Raw genomic sequence first — 17,166 nt, forward strand, 5'->3', positions numbered from 1 at the left:
ACACACCTTCACTCAGTAACTACACACAACAACACACACCTTCACTCAGGAACTACACACTACAACACACACCTTCACTCAGTAACTACACACAACAACACACACCTTCACTCAGTAAATACACACTACAACACACACCTTCACTCAGTAACTACACACAACAACACACACCTTCACTCAGGGGAGCAGTGGAGGAGGGGAGAGGAAGAACAGAAAAAGAGAGAAGTAGAGGAAAAAGAGCAAGCGGAGTAGAGTTCTGTGCTGTAATTTTGATGCAGACACACACACTCACACACACACACACACACACACATTCATGCACACACGCACGCATACACCCACACACGCACGCACGCACGCACACACTCACACTGAGGCGCACACATGCATACACACACACACACACACACACACACAGAGAACCAGTTTTCGCCATTCCTGTCAGAGTTTACCAGTTCAGTGCACCATGAGGCCAGCTATCTGAGTGCAGAGGGCTGATCCTAGAATACAGATTCTTTCCATCATCACACAAATCCATACCTGGAACCATGAAAGGAGAAGGAGCACGAATATAATGAATAACAAATAGCCACGTCAATGACCCACAGACATGACCTATTCAGATAGGCTTGTTAGAAAAATACAGGATCAGATCTTTCCAGGGAAAAACAGGGGGGGGGGCCTTTGTTTCTGAATACAGTTGACAAGACAATGGAATATGAACTTCTTATCAGGGGGGACTGTTCCATGTTTGAATGAAAACTCATTAACATAGAGTTAAGGCATCGCTATATTTAGATTGGCACATGGTTAGGGACGCGTTGTTGACCTCAGAACTGGAGAACAGTTCCCTGTTCGTGGCCCGGTTCAGCTTGTCAGAGAGGATCGAGAGGGAGAACGCGCTGTAACTGGATCTGGGAGGAGCCAAAGAGAACCAACGGACTCACTCCACTGCTCAACGGGTAGCGCCAAACAGGTTTTTTTCTTTTGTTTGTTTGTTTGTTTGCATGGTGTGACGGAGGGCTCTGTCGGTAACCACGGCGGCACTTTTGATTGACACCCAAACGCATTACATTCCCCTCCCCGTTTGTAGTTAGACGCTTCTGTGAGTGCACGCACAGAATTAGCGTCTAAATATGTTCCATTTGCATACACGCAATCACAACCACAACATAATTCATCCCGGTCCTACATAACACAAATCTACACAGACACAAAAATCCATTTAAAGCCTTGTTTATTGTCTTATCTGTTCGTCGTTTTTGAAGATCTTCGTTTGTCGTTGTTTGTAAATGCGCGCTATGTTCGTCTACTGTCTTCCGTGTTAACTGTTGGAGTTCCTGGCTACGGATGCTGCAAAAGGCCAAACTAAGTCAGAATTTCCCTGATGGTTTTAAAGCTTGGGGGTGGCTCTTTCGCGCCACGAGCTGGTGGGGCAAACCATGTACGAGTGTCAGAACATGAAACATATGAATGAAATGGATTATGGAATGGTTATTTTAAATATTATGACCTTTTTATCATCACCGTGGGATGTATAAATTGAATGTGATTTTTAGGAATCCCTCAAATTATAACAGTGGGGGGAAAAAGGAGAAAATGTATTTGGTGGTCCAGCCTCCAATATGGTATGAGCTAGGGGCGGGGCTTAGGATAGAAGAAGAGCCCTGGGGTACCTAGAGGAGAGAGTAGTTGGGAGAACTCGGTCATGGTAGGACCATTGAGAGTTGAGTACATTAAATCGCATTTGTATATACCTGTAAATTTGGATTCCTTTTGTTTTTGCTTTGTCTTTTGTTTTCTGAAATTTAAAAACGTATTTTGCACTTTTTGGAAATTTTTTTTTTTTTACGGAATTTTGCGTTGTTGGACTGTTTGGGGAAGCACTGTAAATAAAACACCATTGCACCGAAGTGCTATTGCGGCGGAGCCAGTCATTTTTTTGTTCAAACCACCCACGAATCACGTCACTCCACGACATTTGGTGACAGCGGTGGGATGGCCAGCCGTAAGTCAGTGCGTACCACAGCCAGACGCATAGGGCTTCGGTCCCAGACAAAAGGTAAAGAAGCCGATCGGAAGAGAGACGACTGGGATACCGTTGATGAAGACCAGTATGAGGAGGAAGCAGCACACCCAAAGTCCAGTTCACCACGTCCAGAGCCAATCATTCCTAGGCCAGAGGTTGAGATGGTGGCACTCTTGAGGGATTTCCTCACCTCCCAGCAGAGAAGGGAAGAGGGTTTTCTCCAGGAACTTCAGGGTATTAAGACAGCAATACTAGAAGTTCCTCGCCAGACAGCACCTGACGAGTCCAGACAACCGAGGTCAACACTGAGCTCAACACAATCCGAGAGCCCCAGACTTGACCTTCCCACACCAGCCCCTCGACAGCCCATCCTGGGGCCATCACCTCAGCCAGCCTTCAGCAGCCCACCATGGTCCCCTCGGAGAGCGAGAGCATCAGTCCAGCCACCTCAGCTGGTGGAGAGAGTGGTCCGCCAAGAACCCAAGATGCCGGTGTACCAGCAGGGGGAGGACATTGAAAGTTACCTCCTCCGTTTTGAACGCATGGCAAGAACATGGCAGTGGCCGGAGGAAGATTGGGCTTGCCGGCTGGTGCCACTGCTAACTGGCCGAGCGTTGGAGGCCTATACAACCATGGATGAGGAGCGGGCTGACTCCTACTATGACCTGAAGGAGGCGCTGCTAGAAAAGTTTGACATCTCCCCAGAGACCTACAGACAACGCTTCAGGGCGCCTACAACGCCACCTGGAGAGACACCCACCGAGACCTACCACCGTCTGAAAGGGCTTTATCGGCGCTGGATTAAACCAGAGCAGCACACCAAGGAGCAAATTGGTGAAGCCATCATCTTGGAGCAGCTCCTGCGTGTACTGCCTTTTGACACCAGGACCTGGGTACGAGAGCACGAGCCTGAGAACGGACTCACCGCGGCAAAGCTGGCACTGCAGTACATCAATGCACGCAAAGGCCATCATCGACCCAGCACAGCAGCTCCGAGAGGTACCCGAGACAGCCGGAACATTGGAGGTAACTCTGTAGAGACTGACTTTAGAAAGGGGGAGGGTAAGGAACCATCAGCACGAACTGCATTTAAGGGACTAATATGTTTTTACTGTCAGCAGCCGGGCCATAAGGCCTCTATGTGTCCTGTGCGTAAGCCAAAACTGTCTGGATTTTGTTATGTGCCGAGGGATGGTGACAATGTGTGTGTGGGTGGAAACTGGAATAATGCTGCTACCTGTCGTGTTAAAGTTTATGGTCAGCAATTGCAAGCGTTGCTAGACACCGGGAGTTCCCTTTCTCTCATTAAAAAGTGTCATGTACCGGATAGTTGCCTGGATTATGAGAACTCCACTCGTGTTCAATGTGTACATGGGGAGCGTAAAATGTGTCCTATAGCAGAGGTCACAGTGGCGATTAATGACCAGCTGTATTGGTTGAATGTGGGGGTGGTGGAAGGGCTACCGGTAGACATGATACTGGGGAGCGATCTGCCTGTGCTGAAAGACTTGATGCAGGATGTGAGATGTGATGTGACTGGTAATGAGCACCTGTCTTGTCCTGTAGTCACAAGGGCCCAAGCAAAGACAGGTCTAGAGCCTCTCCCAGACTTGTGCAGTAGTCTGTGTGAGGGTGGCACCAAGGGGCCTAAGAAGTCACGACGACAGCGTCGTCATGAAAAGTAATCGGGCACCCCTACCTCCAAATTGCAGACATCAGGGTTAGAAGTAAAGGAATGGAAAATCCCTGAGAACATAGCTGTGTTACAGGCAGCAGACGTAACATTAGCACCTCTTTTTCAGAAAGCACGTGGTGGGGAGGCTACAGCAGGTAAACACTGTGATGAGCTTTATGTGGTTGATAATGGCATCTTGTATTTACAAGGATCAGAAACCAGACAGTTAGTCGTGCCTACATGCTGTCGACCACTTATCCTACATCTAGCACACACAATCCCTTGGGCAGGACACCTGGCACACCATAAAACATACATGCGAATCAGCACAAGATTTTTTTGGCCCTCCATGTACACAGATGTCCAACAACACTGCACTACATGCCCCATTTGTCAGAAAACTAGAGCTGTCCGTAGGTCCGACAGAGCCCCTCTGCAGTCCCTGCCTGTAATTTCCACGCCATTCCAACGCATTGCGATGGATATTGTGGGACCCTTAGAGCGGAGTAGTGCCGGGTATCAGTACGTCCTTGTTATCTGCGATTATGCAACTAGGTACCCAGAAGCTTTCCCTCTACGCTCCATCACCACTCCCAAGGTGATCAGTGCACTAGTGCAGCTGTTCTCCCGAGTGGGCATCCCAGAGGAGATTTTAACGGACCAGGGGACTAATTTCACCTCCAAGCTGATGAGGCAGCTCCATCAACAGTTGGGTATTCGAGCCATTAAAACCAGTCCTTATCATCCCCAAACAGATGGCCTGGTCGAGCGGTTTAATCAAACACTGAAGAATATGCTCCGGAAGTTTGTGGCTGACACGGGGAAGGACTGGGATAAGTGGCTCCCCTTCTTGCTGTTTGCCTATCGGGAGGTACCACAAGCCTCTACAGGCTTTTCTCCATTCGAGCTTGTCTATGGGTGGCCCATCCAGGGACCGTTGGACCTCCTGAAGAAAGGCTGGGAGGCGCCACCTGTGGATGCTGCAGAAAAAGGGATTGTACAGTATGTCTTGCAAATGAGAGACAGGCTGGAGAAGTACAGGGAGGAGGCCCGGGAGAACCTTGAGAAGGCCCAACAAGCTCAGAAAAGGTGGTATGATCAGCATGCCAGACATCGGGAGTATCAGCCTGGGCAGAAGGTTCTGCTCCTCCTACCTTCATCCACCAACAAGCTGTTGGCCAAGTGGCAGGGACCCTACACGATCACCCGTAAGATGGGACCTGTCACCTATGAAGTGCATCACCCTGACCGAGGTAAGGACCGACAGACATACCACGTCAATCTGCTGAAAGAGTGGAAGGAGAAGGTGAACCCAGTGAACACAACCCTGATGGCGAGGAGGGTAGAGGAGGATGAAGAAGAAGACTGTGGTTTGGAGAGCTGGAAACAGAAGACCCAGGTGGAGGTAAGCCACCTAGAGAAGGGCCAGGCAGCAACACTACAACAGGTATTCAGTGAGTTTCCTGCCTTGTTCCAGCAAAAGCCAGGGAAGACTCCAGTCATTGAGCACAGAATCTACCTGAAGGACCCTACCCCCATCCGCCAGCGACCTTACCGGATCCCAGAGAGGCTGGTCGAGCCTCTAAAGAAGGAAATTGAGACAATGAAGACTCTGGGGGTAATAGAGCCATCCGTGAGTGAGTGGAGCAGCCCCATAGTTATTGTGCCCAAGAAAGACGGATCATTGAGGGTTTGTATTGATTTTCGCAAACTTAATGCCGTCTCCCAATTTGACGCCTACCCAATGCCACGCATTGACGACCTACTGGAGCGCATTGGGAAAGCCAGCTTTATCACCACCTTAGACCTATGCAAAGGTTACTGGCAGGTTCCTTTGGAGCAGAGGTCAAGGGAATACACTGCTTTTAGAACACCACTAGGCCTGTACCAGTTCACCACAATGCCTTTTGGGCTACATGGAGCAGCTGCCACTTTCCAGCGGCTGATGGATCAAGTGCTCCAAGGCTGTGATGACTGCAGCGCTGCATACTTGGATGATGTTGTCATCTATAGCGCCACCTGGGATGAGCATCTCCACCATCTGCGAAGGGTCCTGAGACGCATCCATGGAGCAGGCCTGACTCTGAACCTGCAAAAGTGTGCCTGGGCCAGGCAGGAAGCTCGCTACCTGGGGTATCAGTTGGGCCGGGGGACAATTAGGCCTCAAGTGGACAAGGTTGAGGCCATACGAAATAGTCCACGCCCACATACCAAGAAACAGGTGAGGTCCTTTTTAGGTTTAGTTGGCTGGTACCGGCGATTTATTCCGCAGTTTGCCTCCCTTGCTGTGCCTCTTACCAACCTGACTGCTAAAGCGGCAAAGAACCCGGTGGAGTGGACAGAAGACTGTGAAAGGGCGTTTATGGTTCTCAAAACCCACCTTTGCACTTCACCAGTCCTGCAGAGCCCCGACTTCAGCCAAAGGTTTCTGGTACAGGTAGATGCCTCAGCGGCAGGTCTTGGTGCAGTGTTGGCTCAGGGGAAGAAAGGAGAGGAGCACCCTGTCCTGTATTTAAGTCGTAAGCTGCTGCCACGGGAAACTAGGTACTCAACCATAGAAAAGGAGTGTCTTGCTATAAAATGGGCCCTGGAAAGTCTCCGCTACTACCTGTTGGGGAGGGAATTTGATTTGGACACTGATCATCGGGCCCTTACCTGGATCCAGACTATGAAAGACAGCAACGCCCGAGTGACCAGGTGGTATCTTGCCCTGCAACCTTTCAAATTCCTCATCCGTCACCGTGCGGGGAAGCAAAATGTCATTGCAGACTACCTACCCCGACTGCCGAACCTGGTCGGTTCCGGAGAGGAGGGAAGTGGTGTGACGGAGGGCTCTGTCGGTAACCACGGCGGCACTTTTGATTGACACCCAAACGCATTACATTCCCCTCCCCGTTTGTAGTTAGACGCTTCTGTGAGTGCACGCACAGAATTAGCGTCTAAATATGTTCCATTTGCATACACGCAATCACAACCACAACATAATTCATCCCGGTCCTACATAACACAAATCTACACAGACACAAAAATCCATTTAAAGCCTTGTTTATTGTCTTATCTGTTCGTCGTTTTTGAAGATCTTCGTTTGTCGTTGTTTGTAAATGCGCGCTATGTTCGTCTACTGTCTTCCGTGTTAACTGTTGGAGTTCCTGGCTACGGATGCTGCAAAAGGCCAAACTAAGTCAGAATTTCCCTGATGGTTTTAAAGCTTGGGGGTGGCTCTTTCGCGCCACGAGCTGGTGGGGCAAACCATGTACGAGTGTCAGAACATGAAACATATGAATGAAATGGATTATGGAATGGTTATTTTAAATATTATGACCTTTTTATCATCACCGTGGGATGTATAAATTGAATGTGATTTTTAGGAATCCCTCAAATTATAACAGTGGGGGGAAAAAGGAGAAAATGTATTTGGTGGTCCAGCCTCCAATATGGTATGAGCTAGGGGCGGGGCTTAGGATAGAAGAAGAGCCCTGGGGTACCTAGAGGAGAGAGTAGTTGGGAGAACTCGGTCATGGTAGGACCATTGAGAGTTGAGTACATTAAATCGCATTTGTATATACCTGTAAATTTGGATTCCTTTTGTTTTTGCTTTGTCTTTTGTTTTCTGAAATTTAAAAACGTATTTTGCACTTTTTGGAAATTTTTTTTTTTTTACGGAATTTTGCGTTGTTGGACTGTTTGGGGAAGCACTGTAAATAAAACACCATTGCACCGAAGTGCTATTGCGGCGGAGCCAGTCATTTTTTTGTTCAAACCACCCACGAATCACGTCACTCCACGACACATGGAAATATGAGGTTAGCTTGTTTCATCTGAATTGTTAACCCTTCTGTTGAATCAGTTTATTCAGTATGACCGGTTGCATTCACTTTCTCAACACACAAACTGCTCTGTCTGTTAAGATGGGTTTTTCCTCTAGACAGTCTTGGGTCTGTGTTATTAGCATAACCCAGTTTTAATGTGTCAGATTCTTCAGAGTCTACAGTCGCTTTCCCTCGTGGCTCCACTTTTGTGTTTGACTGAATTTAGTCACGTAATTCAAATGGTCCAAAACATTTTTGACAGAAAGTCATGACATCACTTTGAATACGTTTGGTGTGTCGCTCAAAGTCTTGCAATAAAAAGGTTAGGCGTGAAGGAAAATACGAATGACTCGTTTATGAAAAAAAAAATCTTATTTTGGTATGAATTTTACGTGACCGCTATGTTTTATTCTGCTCCATTAGAGGTTAAGTGGTGATCTGAGAAAGCCAGGTCAAAAGCCTTGCTTACTCAGTAATCTAGAAGTTTCTTCTTTTCTGTGGAAGAGAGAAAATGTCCATCACTGAACTCCCAAGCCTTCCTGTCGCTTTTCTAACTGAATTAACGAATTGAGAAAATACAAAAGGACCTCTATTCCACGTTCTAAGTGTATATTTAATGCTTTTAGTGGCTTTTAGTAATCTGATAGACCAGTGGCTGTCAACCCCAGTCCTGGGGGGGGGGGGGGGGGGGGGGGGGGCACTGTCCTGCTCATCTTTGTTTTAACTCTTCATTCTCACAGTTAATTGAGCTAATCAAGGGCTTGATGATTAACTGATCAGTGGAATCAGGTGTGTCAGTCCTGAGCCCAGGAGAGTTAAAACAAAGACGTGCAGGACAGGGGGCCCCCAGGACTGGAGCTGAGAACCACTGGGATAGACTGGAGCTGAGAACCACTGGGATAGACTGGAGCTGAGAACCGCTGGGATAGACTGGAGCTGAGAACCACTGGGATAGACTGGAGTTGGGAACCACTGGGATAGACTGGAGCTGAGAACCACTGGGATAGACTGGAGCTGAGAACCACTGGGATAGACTGGAGTTGGGAACCACTGGGATAGACTGGAGCTGAGAACCACTGGGATAGACTGGAGTTGGGAACCACTGGGATAGACTGGAGTTGGGAACCACTGTGATAGATGATAATGAAATGATAACGCAGCCTAATGCTCTCCATTAAAAGCTGTTTCTCGTATAGGCCATTTAAAATCATAAAGACAGAGGCGACGCGCCAGTACACTTTAAACTGCAGTTCAGAGGGAAAAGTGAGAGCTGACATGAATGACAAAGCTAGAGATGAATCCAGTTGTAATATACTTTTTTGAAACGACATTAAATACGGCGGGGGGGGGGGGGGGGGGGGGGAGTTAATATTTTGACAACGAATTAATTATACAACAACGAAGATGAAGAGTAGCGCAACTGGTGAACCCACAGTAAAAGACATTACTCATTTCGAGCACGAGAGTGTGCGCTCGGAAGCCCCATTTCTATTTTCGATGGTGCTCCACTTAACGTGTGGCATCAAGGTTGCAGCGTGCGTGTAGAGCGAGTACAGCGCTCCCACCTGAGGTTGTGTGTGCAGGGAAGGATGTTGGAGAGCAAATGCCCGGCGAAAAATAGAGCCATCGTCCGGTATTTACTTAAAGTACCATACCAACTGTTCACAGGGACTACCGAGAAACAGGAATTACGGCAGCAACAAAAAAAATCGTCGCTTACATCACAGTTCTAAGATTTGTCTGCTCATTGCTTTGACCGTTGAATAGCCTGTATATGTTGCAACACAGCGCGCGCAAAAGGTACTGACGGAGGAACTTTCTCCGATGCTGAGACTGGCAGACGGATTTCACGCACTTTCAGGTGGGTTTTCTATCTTTCATGCACTTGCTTTCGGTAATATGGTCAGGTGTCCAACATGCGCTGGTCCTGTAAACTGAGTGGACGTATTTGGGATGGAGAGCAGAAATCGGAAGCGGAGTAGGAGGATAAGTTATGACTGGGAGGTAAAAGGGACGTAGTGAAAATGGTATTTGATCATACGGTTTAATAAGCTATATTGACTGTTTTAGCTGCTCATAAAGCGATGAAAAAAATGTTTTATATGACGTGACAGTTTGGCCACGTATTTCTGATTCGCGTCACTTAGACATAGTGCCCTAAACCACGCTCCAATTTACGCAGTAAAAGAGTTTGTCGTCTCATCTTTACTGCTTACACTGTGGACTGAGTTTGATTGCGTATCCAGGCGAAGGGTTTATGATGACTTTGGGTTCATTAATTTACGATTGCCATTGCAAGGAAGTGACAGAAATTCTATCGAGTCCATCAAACTTTAGTTCACAAATTATGAAAGAAACGGGATCAAATCTGGTACAAAACAAATAAACCTTTTAAAACTTACATTCTGTGTGTGGTGATACTGTTGTCATTAGGGAGCAATGAGCTACGCGAGGGCTCTCTCTCTCTCTCTCTCTCTCTCTTTTTTTTATTTATTTCTTTTAATATTTTATTTCATTTCATTTTGGGGTGTGGGACGGGATTGAAATATGAAAACCATATTCAAAAAAAAATGGTTCATCTGTACTAAGTAGAAAACATATTTAAGACCCTGATACGTGAAAAAAGACACATTAATTCATTAGGCAGACGCGCTGTTCAGAGCAAGTGACGACTGTCATTTTCTGTGTCAGAGGTCACGCGCCTCTGGAGGTTCAGTGCCTTGCTCGGCGGCACATCAGTGATGACTGTTCGCTCGGGAAATAGCAGATGGCCGTTTCCTGAATAGCAGAACTAGTTCATGATGTTGCACAAACATGTAGGTTTGGGCGGTGTTGGTTCACTAATGTAGCCTGTTATTTGCATGGTTTACTGTTACCTAACACAAATATTATGAAAAATACTATGAAAAAAAACCCATGCTGTAAAAATGACAGTTGAATCTTACTGCGGCGAGTAAAGAAGCACGAAGCCTTTGCTCACAGGTGGGGACAAATTACCGAGACAATACAGAGCCTAGGAAGTAGCTGTGATGAGCTTGTAGGCCTGTACAATGAGTCGGTGCTACCCCATGCCGTCACTTCGATTTGTTCCTTTATATAGCCAACTAACGGGATTGGGAAAATGGAGCTATTTCAACATTTTTTTTAAATCATTATTACAATCTGACCTGTTCTATTTCTATTCTCTGTGCTATCTTGGCGAAGCACTACTTCTTACAGTTTTGGATTTCAATACTGTGCTAAGCATAGGCTATGTGTTATTCTAACAGTTAGCTGTAAATGCAATGTATTCTTCCAAGCACTCGTGCATTTCAAGCAATTATAAACATGAAAGAGGTTGAGAAGCTTGAAACAAGAAAACAAGAACGATTCTCCTCAAAAGGTCGAGGACATCGTGCTCTGTGGTACTCACTGAACCTCTGGATGTATAATCTGCGGCGTGTGCGCAAAATTTAAGTAGCTTCTCTGTGACGCTGAAGAGGACACGCACCAGTGCGTTTTCACTTTCAAAGCAAAACGACCGTAGGTGGAAGTTAAAGAGGCGATTGAACGTTGCACTATGCCCACTGAAATTTGAGTACTTTAAACGGTTTCACAGGAACTTAAGTAAAAGCGATTATGATCGACATGCCCACAGTTTCCTTATTGGGTTTAATTACACTATTCAAATGTGGCAACAGTATCTTCTCCCATAATGCAAAATGTATTTGCCGCTGCTGCAGTCGGTGGAGCGCGCCTGTGGAACAGTGCAGCAACTGTCTCCGCCAGTGGCCCGTGATCGACTACCTGGTCTCTTTTCAGTTAGGGCGATGATGTGTGTGTGTGTGTGTGTTTGTGCATGTGTGTGTGTGTTTGTGTGTTGGTTAGTTTGATTGATTGATTGAGAAAGTGTAACAACGATTCCTGCTACTAGGCACCTCAAAGTGCAAGTTTCTGGTCTTCGCGTTGGAGACCTGATCTTTTCAAACACGCATCTTGGCTATAACTTAGTTACCACGACATTACCAAGACCTTTTTTTTTTCAAGACACATATTACTGAAGTTACTGAAGTGATTTAGAATCAGGCAGCGCGACATGAAAGAAAGCGCACACTCGCAGTCTATTAGGATTGAGAAAATAGCTTTAAGAAGAACGCGGCCATGACCCCGTGGCTTTGGAAACGTGTATGATTTATTAGACAAACACCCGCTACTGCGCTTAGAAGGATAGTGCAAAACAAAATCGATAGGCCTATAAGTAATCGCTCTCCTCCAGAGAGAGAATGGAAGAATGAGCCTTATGAATGAGAATTCGCCTCCCGCTGCCTTACTTTAATAGAATCTACAGCATTAGACGGGCTGAGGCGGTCTGTTGAAGCGTTTGTAGTTTTAAAAATACCAGGACTGAGACGCCGTGTGTTTTTCCCCCCTATGACGTTATACAGTTTTGCGCATTTTGTTTCCTAAAGTTCATAACATGGGCGAAGACCAAGGGATATTGATTTCTACTCATAAGCGCCGCGGCGCTCATTATTATCCAAGGTAACCTGGCAACGTTATCATTTGCGATTTTTTTTCTCTCCAATAGAAACACCAAAGTATAAGTTTTCTATTCTATTTCTTCCACACGTTTGTTATCAAGTTCTTAAGTCCTAGCATACAACAGGTTGTTCTCACGTCGTACATTAGCAAGTCTAATGTAGATAATCCCGCAGTTTTGCAAGTAAACTTGATTTTAGGAATACTTTACACGTTCTCAGTATCAGTGGTCAAAACTACTTTGTTCTGCAGTTGCAGTGGCAATCCTGGCTTCTTTCTGGTCTTACGGGTATGTTTTTTGTAATTTAGTCTTTAATCTGTTTTTCTTTTCCTTTTAGCTCAAAAACCCATCTGAGGACTGCTGATAAAACAGGCGCCAGTACCATCCTCATTGGACACATTTGCCGTGTGCTGCGGGATCGTCTTTGATGCAGCCCAGACTTGCTGTGCCAACATCTTGGCTCACTGTTTTCACTCACTGTGCGTCAAAGAGTGTTTTCCCTCAAACAGCCGAAGCCTCTGGGCAGGCGTTTGGATATGTCCGTTGCTTGTTAAAAACCTTTAAGAGTTCCCAGGGTCTGGTCCCACCCGGGTGTTTGCCTGAAGGATTCGACAAGCTTTTCATCTCCGACAGTTTTGGTGTCTGCTGCCCTTGTTCAGAACTCCAGCTCATGTGCAGAGCTGGCGCATACCTCTTTGGTTTCATTTGACACAATTAACTCATACAATACCAGAGATGGCCTTTCAGAGCAGTCATCTCAAAATGACCCGCAGTTGACTGTATTCCAGAAAGGGAGCTTTGGAGCTTTGTCGTGACAGGCAAGGCCACAGCTGTTAGCTGAGAGAGACTGCTAGGTTTTGAGTTTTTGCTTGACGTTTTGATAAACTGAAGAGACTCTGAGATGTGGGTGAAATGGGTTGCGCGCGGTTTCAGGGTTTGATCAGTGCTCTAGTGCTCGCGGTCGCTCTGATCTCAAGGGCTCAGCCTTGTCCAAAGAACTGTCACTGCTCGGACAGGAACGGACTCACGGTGGTCCAGTGCGCCTCTCGGAAACTGGAAGAAATCCCCTCTGACCTACCAGAAAACACGGTCTCGCTGCAACTGGCCTCAAACCGCATCACACGCATCCCCAGCCAGGCCTTCAAAGGCCTGCGGAGGCTGCAGGAGCTGGATATGTCCGGAAACACCATCGAGGTCGTGGAACGAGGGGCATTCCAGGGCGTCTCGGAAGGCCTGCAGGCCGTTGACCTCTCTAACAACCTGCTTCACGCTCTGCCACGTGACACGTTCGGTCGGCTCCACGCCAAGATCAATCTGGCAGGGAACCCCTGGCACTGCGAGTGCACCCTGCAGGAGGTGTTACGGGAACTGCAGCTCGACCCGGACACGGTCAACCAGGTGAGCTGCCGCACGGCCGTGCGTGAGGAATATGCCGGAAAGCCGGTGGTTCAGGTGCTGGACTCGGGCGTCGACCTGTGTAACATTAAGCGCAAGACCACTGACGTGGCCATGTTCATCACCATGTTCGGATGGTTCACCATGGTGATTGCCTACGTGGTGTACTACGTGCGTCAGAACAGAGAGGACGCCAGGAGACACCTAGAGTACCTCAAAGCCCTGCCCAGTAACTCTGGCTCTAGAAAGGACTCGGACACCATCAGCACCGTGCTCTAACACTAGTCCATGGAAAGTTAGTGCATGCGTGTGTGTGTGTGCGTGTGTGTGTGTGTGGTTTTTTTTAGACTGTAAAGCCATGGAAACCGGGAGCATGAGACTCAAGGCATCTTAACCACAGCTCCATTAAAAAAGATGTTGAGATGGGTGTTGTTTTAAGGAAAGGATCTTTTTTTTTTTTTTAACAGAAAAGTTTTATTATTCTTGGACAGGTTTGTTATTTGAGAAGAATTTTTTTCAGGACCTGCAATATATATACGGTTTACACTGTTATTAACAATGTCATCATCAAAATGATCATTAAAAAAATCATGAAAATTATTATTTAAAAAAAAAACCTACGCATTTCAGAAAGGGACCCTACATTCAAGATTTGATAAGATAAGACAGAACTTTATTCGTCCTGAAGGAAATTCTCGAAAATAATCCCAGTGGTAATGAAATGGGCTCGTCCGGGATTTGAACCCGGGACCTCTCGCACCCTAAGCGAGAATCATACCCCTAGACCAACGAGCCACAAAATAAGTGTTTACAATCCCCTCTACCCGGCTACCTCCTTGGACACATATGGACATGTTCATATGGATCCAGCTTAAAGTGTGCTTTCACTTTTAAGTCAAAAAAACAGACACATTTCCTACCAGTCCATTGTTTTGTTCTGTTTTGGGGGTTTTTGTCTTGTCAGCATCCAAAGGTCTAGATTACTGATACATACATTACACAGTGCATTGTAATCAGGGACTGGATGGTTTTACATTTCAAATCCTTAAGTGCCTGGGAACCTAGTGGTTTATACCTTATGGCTGTAAAATGGCTAAACCAGGCTCATTTTACACAGCAGGCAAACATAGTTTATTTATCAGGGTTAATTACCAAGGTTAATGAGGGGTCACGTTGTGTTTGTAACAGACGACAGCGCACAGTTAAGCAATTAACCTCATTTTGATTGGTCTCCATGTAAGGGCTGCATTCCTGTGATTTGACGGACGGCAGATCTCATAGCTGGTTATACGGTCATAAGTTAATGACAGGGGTATCACAGAACAGCATTGCATCAAACATGTTTATGGCCAAGCCTGCAGGTTTTAGTCTGCATAATGCGTCTAAAACGCCGCATGCGTGTCTCTTACATCATCACCGATTAAGTGTCTCTTATGTGTTTATGTTTGTCACAATTACATCTGCAAGGGCAGGAACATTTTGGTGTCGTTTTAGTTTGTGTTTGTTTTCTCTTGGCCAGAGTGTAAAGCACTGTGACTCAATGTAATTGTTTATCCTTGCAAAAGGAGAATGAAAAAAATTGGAAAAATAAAATAAAATAGTACAGTATCTATTTGCTTATGAAATTTTTGAGTGCTCATGAATTGTTTCAAAATTACATGAGAACAAAAATGGATCAGTTTGCCCTAGTCTTCATATAACAATGATTTTATAGTTCAGTCAAAATGATACTCACCCACTTCTGTGACAAAACAATATTTGGTACCCTGCTATGGAAACACCAGAACACAGTGTTACCTCGAACACTGTAACACATTTTCCTGTAAAATTACAGCGCTCATTGGGCAAAACCCCCGGACAGGCCACCAGTCCATTGCAGGGCAGACACACAGACAAACACATTCACACCTAGGGACAATTTAGTAGCACTGATTTGCCTGACTTACACGTCTTTGGACTGTAGGAGGGAACTGGAGCTCCCGGATGAATCGAACCCAGGACCTTCTTGCTGCAGCACAACTTACTCCCAGAACATTGTTCTTTTTATTGAACCGATTCTTTCAAACGGTTCAAGAAACTGAATCAGGTTTTTTGGGTTTTCGAGTTTTGATTCTTTTGCACTTTGGTGTGTGTCCTCGCTCATTTCTTAAGCTTATGGTTTAACGTGCATGTCCTTAAAACTCTTTTTATTTATTTATTTCAAACAAACAGTGCTATTGTTTATTGTTTAAAAAGGAACAACAATTATATCATGTCTAAATTTTTAATCAGGTAACATAAACCAATACGTCACATTTATTAGCTGCACAAAAGTTTCTATTTCGTCACACAAAAGCAAGCCTGCGTGTCTTTCAGCCTCTTTCAGACTCTTACTTCAGCCTCTTACTTCAGAGAAGTATCTGTCAACCTCCCCTCATGTGATACTGGAATGATGTATCCACTGAATAGACAGAACAACCCAGAACATGAGTGAAGTCTTCGAGTGTCTTCGGGTAGAATCGTCTGCTCTGTTGCATGAACCATCGAACGCGAGCTGAGCTACGAGTTCGGGCTGGCTCGTCTACTGCATGTACCGTCACACTCAAGCTTTTGAACTCGAGGTGTCCGAGTTCGACCTCGTGCTTTCAAACTAGAGCAGACCGAGTTCGGACTCGTGCTTTCGAACTAGAGCTTCCTGGCTACGGAGCTGCAGAAGGCTGATGGCTGAGATACCAGAGGGGTTTAACTGTTTCTAATACAAAGATTAAAAATAATTACTTCACCGGGATAAATGTACAGACTTGTCAGTTTAGTAAGATAATTAATTGGACGTTACTGCGACCTATTTTTGGGGGGCGCATTAGTCCACAGTTTCTTTCTGTTTATTATTGTTCTTAGCCCGTTGCTCCGTACACTGCGTAGTGATACCAAAGGTCTCCGACCGATTGCATGCAGTTGACTGGGAACAACTGAATTAGAAAAAAAAGAACGACTCAGTTGCGCACTGGTGAACCTGAACAATCAATTCACTAAAAAGAACGGCTCGTTTGCAAACTGCACACCACTACTCTGCTCAGAACACGTCCATCAGCTAACGCTACGAATCGGACGCCAAATTAAGCCTCATTTAAATTAGCATAAATTATAGGCCTATCTGACAAATTGGGTAACCAGATTCACAAATGTAATGTTGATTTCTCAGTATGATGTTACGGACCTTTTTGTTGGTTTCTAGAGAGGAGGATGAATGATGATTGAAAGTCGATTGTTACATGTGGCTCACTGCTCTACTGCTGCAAAAAAGAAAATACTGCATTGTACTGTCAAATTTTACAGTAACCTGCTGTTAGCGGTCAGTCTTGTTTTTGGCCCTCAAAAAAGCATCAGACTTTAAAGTATTTTGCCGTTCTTTGGAAAAACTGTACATTACTGTTAGAATTTGGCTGTATTTTTATAGCAGTTTTTTAGAGTGTCGGGAACCTGTTTTGATCGCTGTTTGCTTTGATCCTCTTTGGAACATATGGCAATGCCAGCCAAAATGGGGTTTTTCTTTGATTGAGTACGAGATGCCTTGGCAAGCCCTGTCTACCGCTTTTCTCATTGTCTTTTCAATTTCACAGTCGCTGAAAGATGATTTCCTTGGAGAAGGAACAGTTTGAATGTGGCCTGATCAGTTAGCCTAATTAATCTAAACTCCGCTGCCTCTTTCTCAGTTTTCCCCAGAAAATACCTCTACTCTAAATCAAATCTGTCCCTGAAT

General features: G+C 45.8%; 1 protein-coding gene and 1 non-coding gene across 2 annotated transcripts; one reads left to right on the plus strand and one right to left on the minus strand.

Annotated features, from left to right (window-relative positions):
* The first annotated feature begins 12,944 nt into the window (after positions 1 to 12,944).
* Positions 12,945 to 13,706, plus strand: LOC115818372 (leucine-rich repeat-containing protein 3-like). The gene has a single exon (XM_030781732.1). It carries the CDS (start codon positions 12,945 to 12,947, stop codon positions 13,704 to 13,706), a length of 762 nt encoding a protein of 253 aa, XP_030637592.1.
* A 444-nt stretch (positions 13,707 to 14,150) lies between these two features.
* trnap-agg (transfer RNA proline (anticodon AGG)) lies at positions 14,151 to 14,222 on the minus strand. Its single transcript has one exon. It is a non-coding gene; the product is annotated as a tRNA-Pro (tRNA).
* Between the last annotated feature and the right edge of the window lie 2,944 nt (positions 14,223 to 17,166).

The sequence above is a fragment of the Chanos chanos genome, chromosome 8, assembly GCF_902362185.1.
Source record: "Chanos chanos chromosome 8, fChaCha1.1, whole genome shotgun sequence".
NCBI lineage: Eukaryota > Metazoa > Chordata > Actinopteri > Gonorynchiformes > Chanidae > Chanos > Chanos chanos.

What these genes read in the sequence shown, in the direction of transcription:
- LOC115818372 (XM_030781732.1), top strand. Translation starts at nt 12,945, where the DNA reads ATGGGTTGCGCGCGGTTTCAGGGTTTGATCAGTGCTCTAGTGCTCGCG.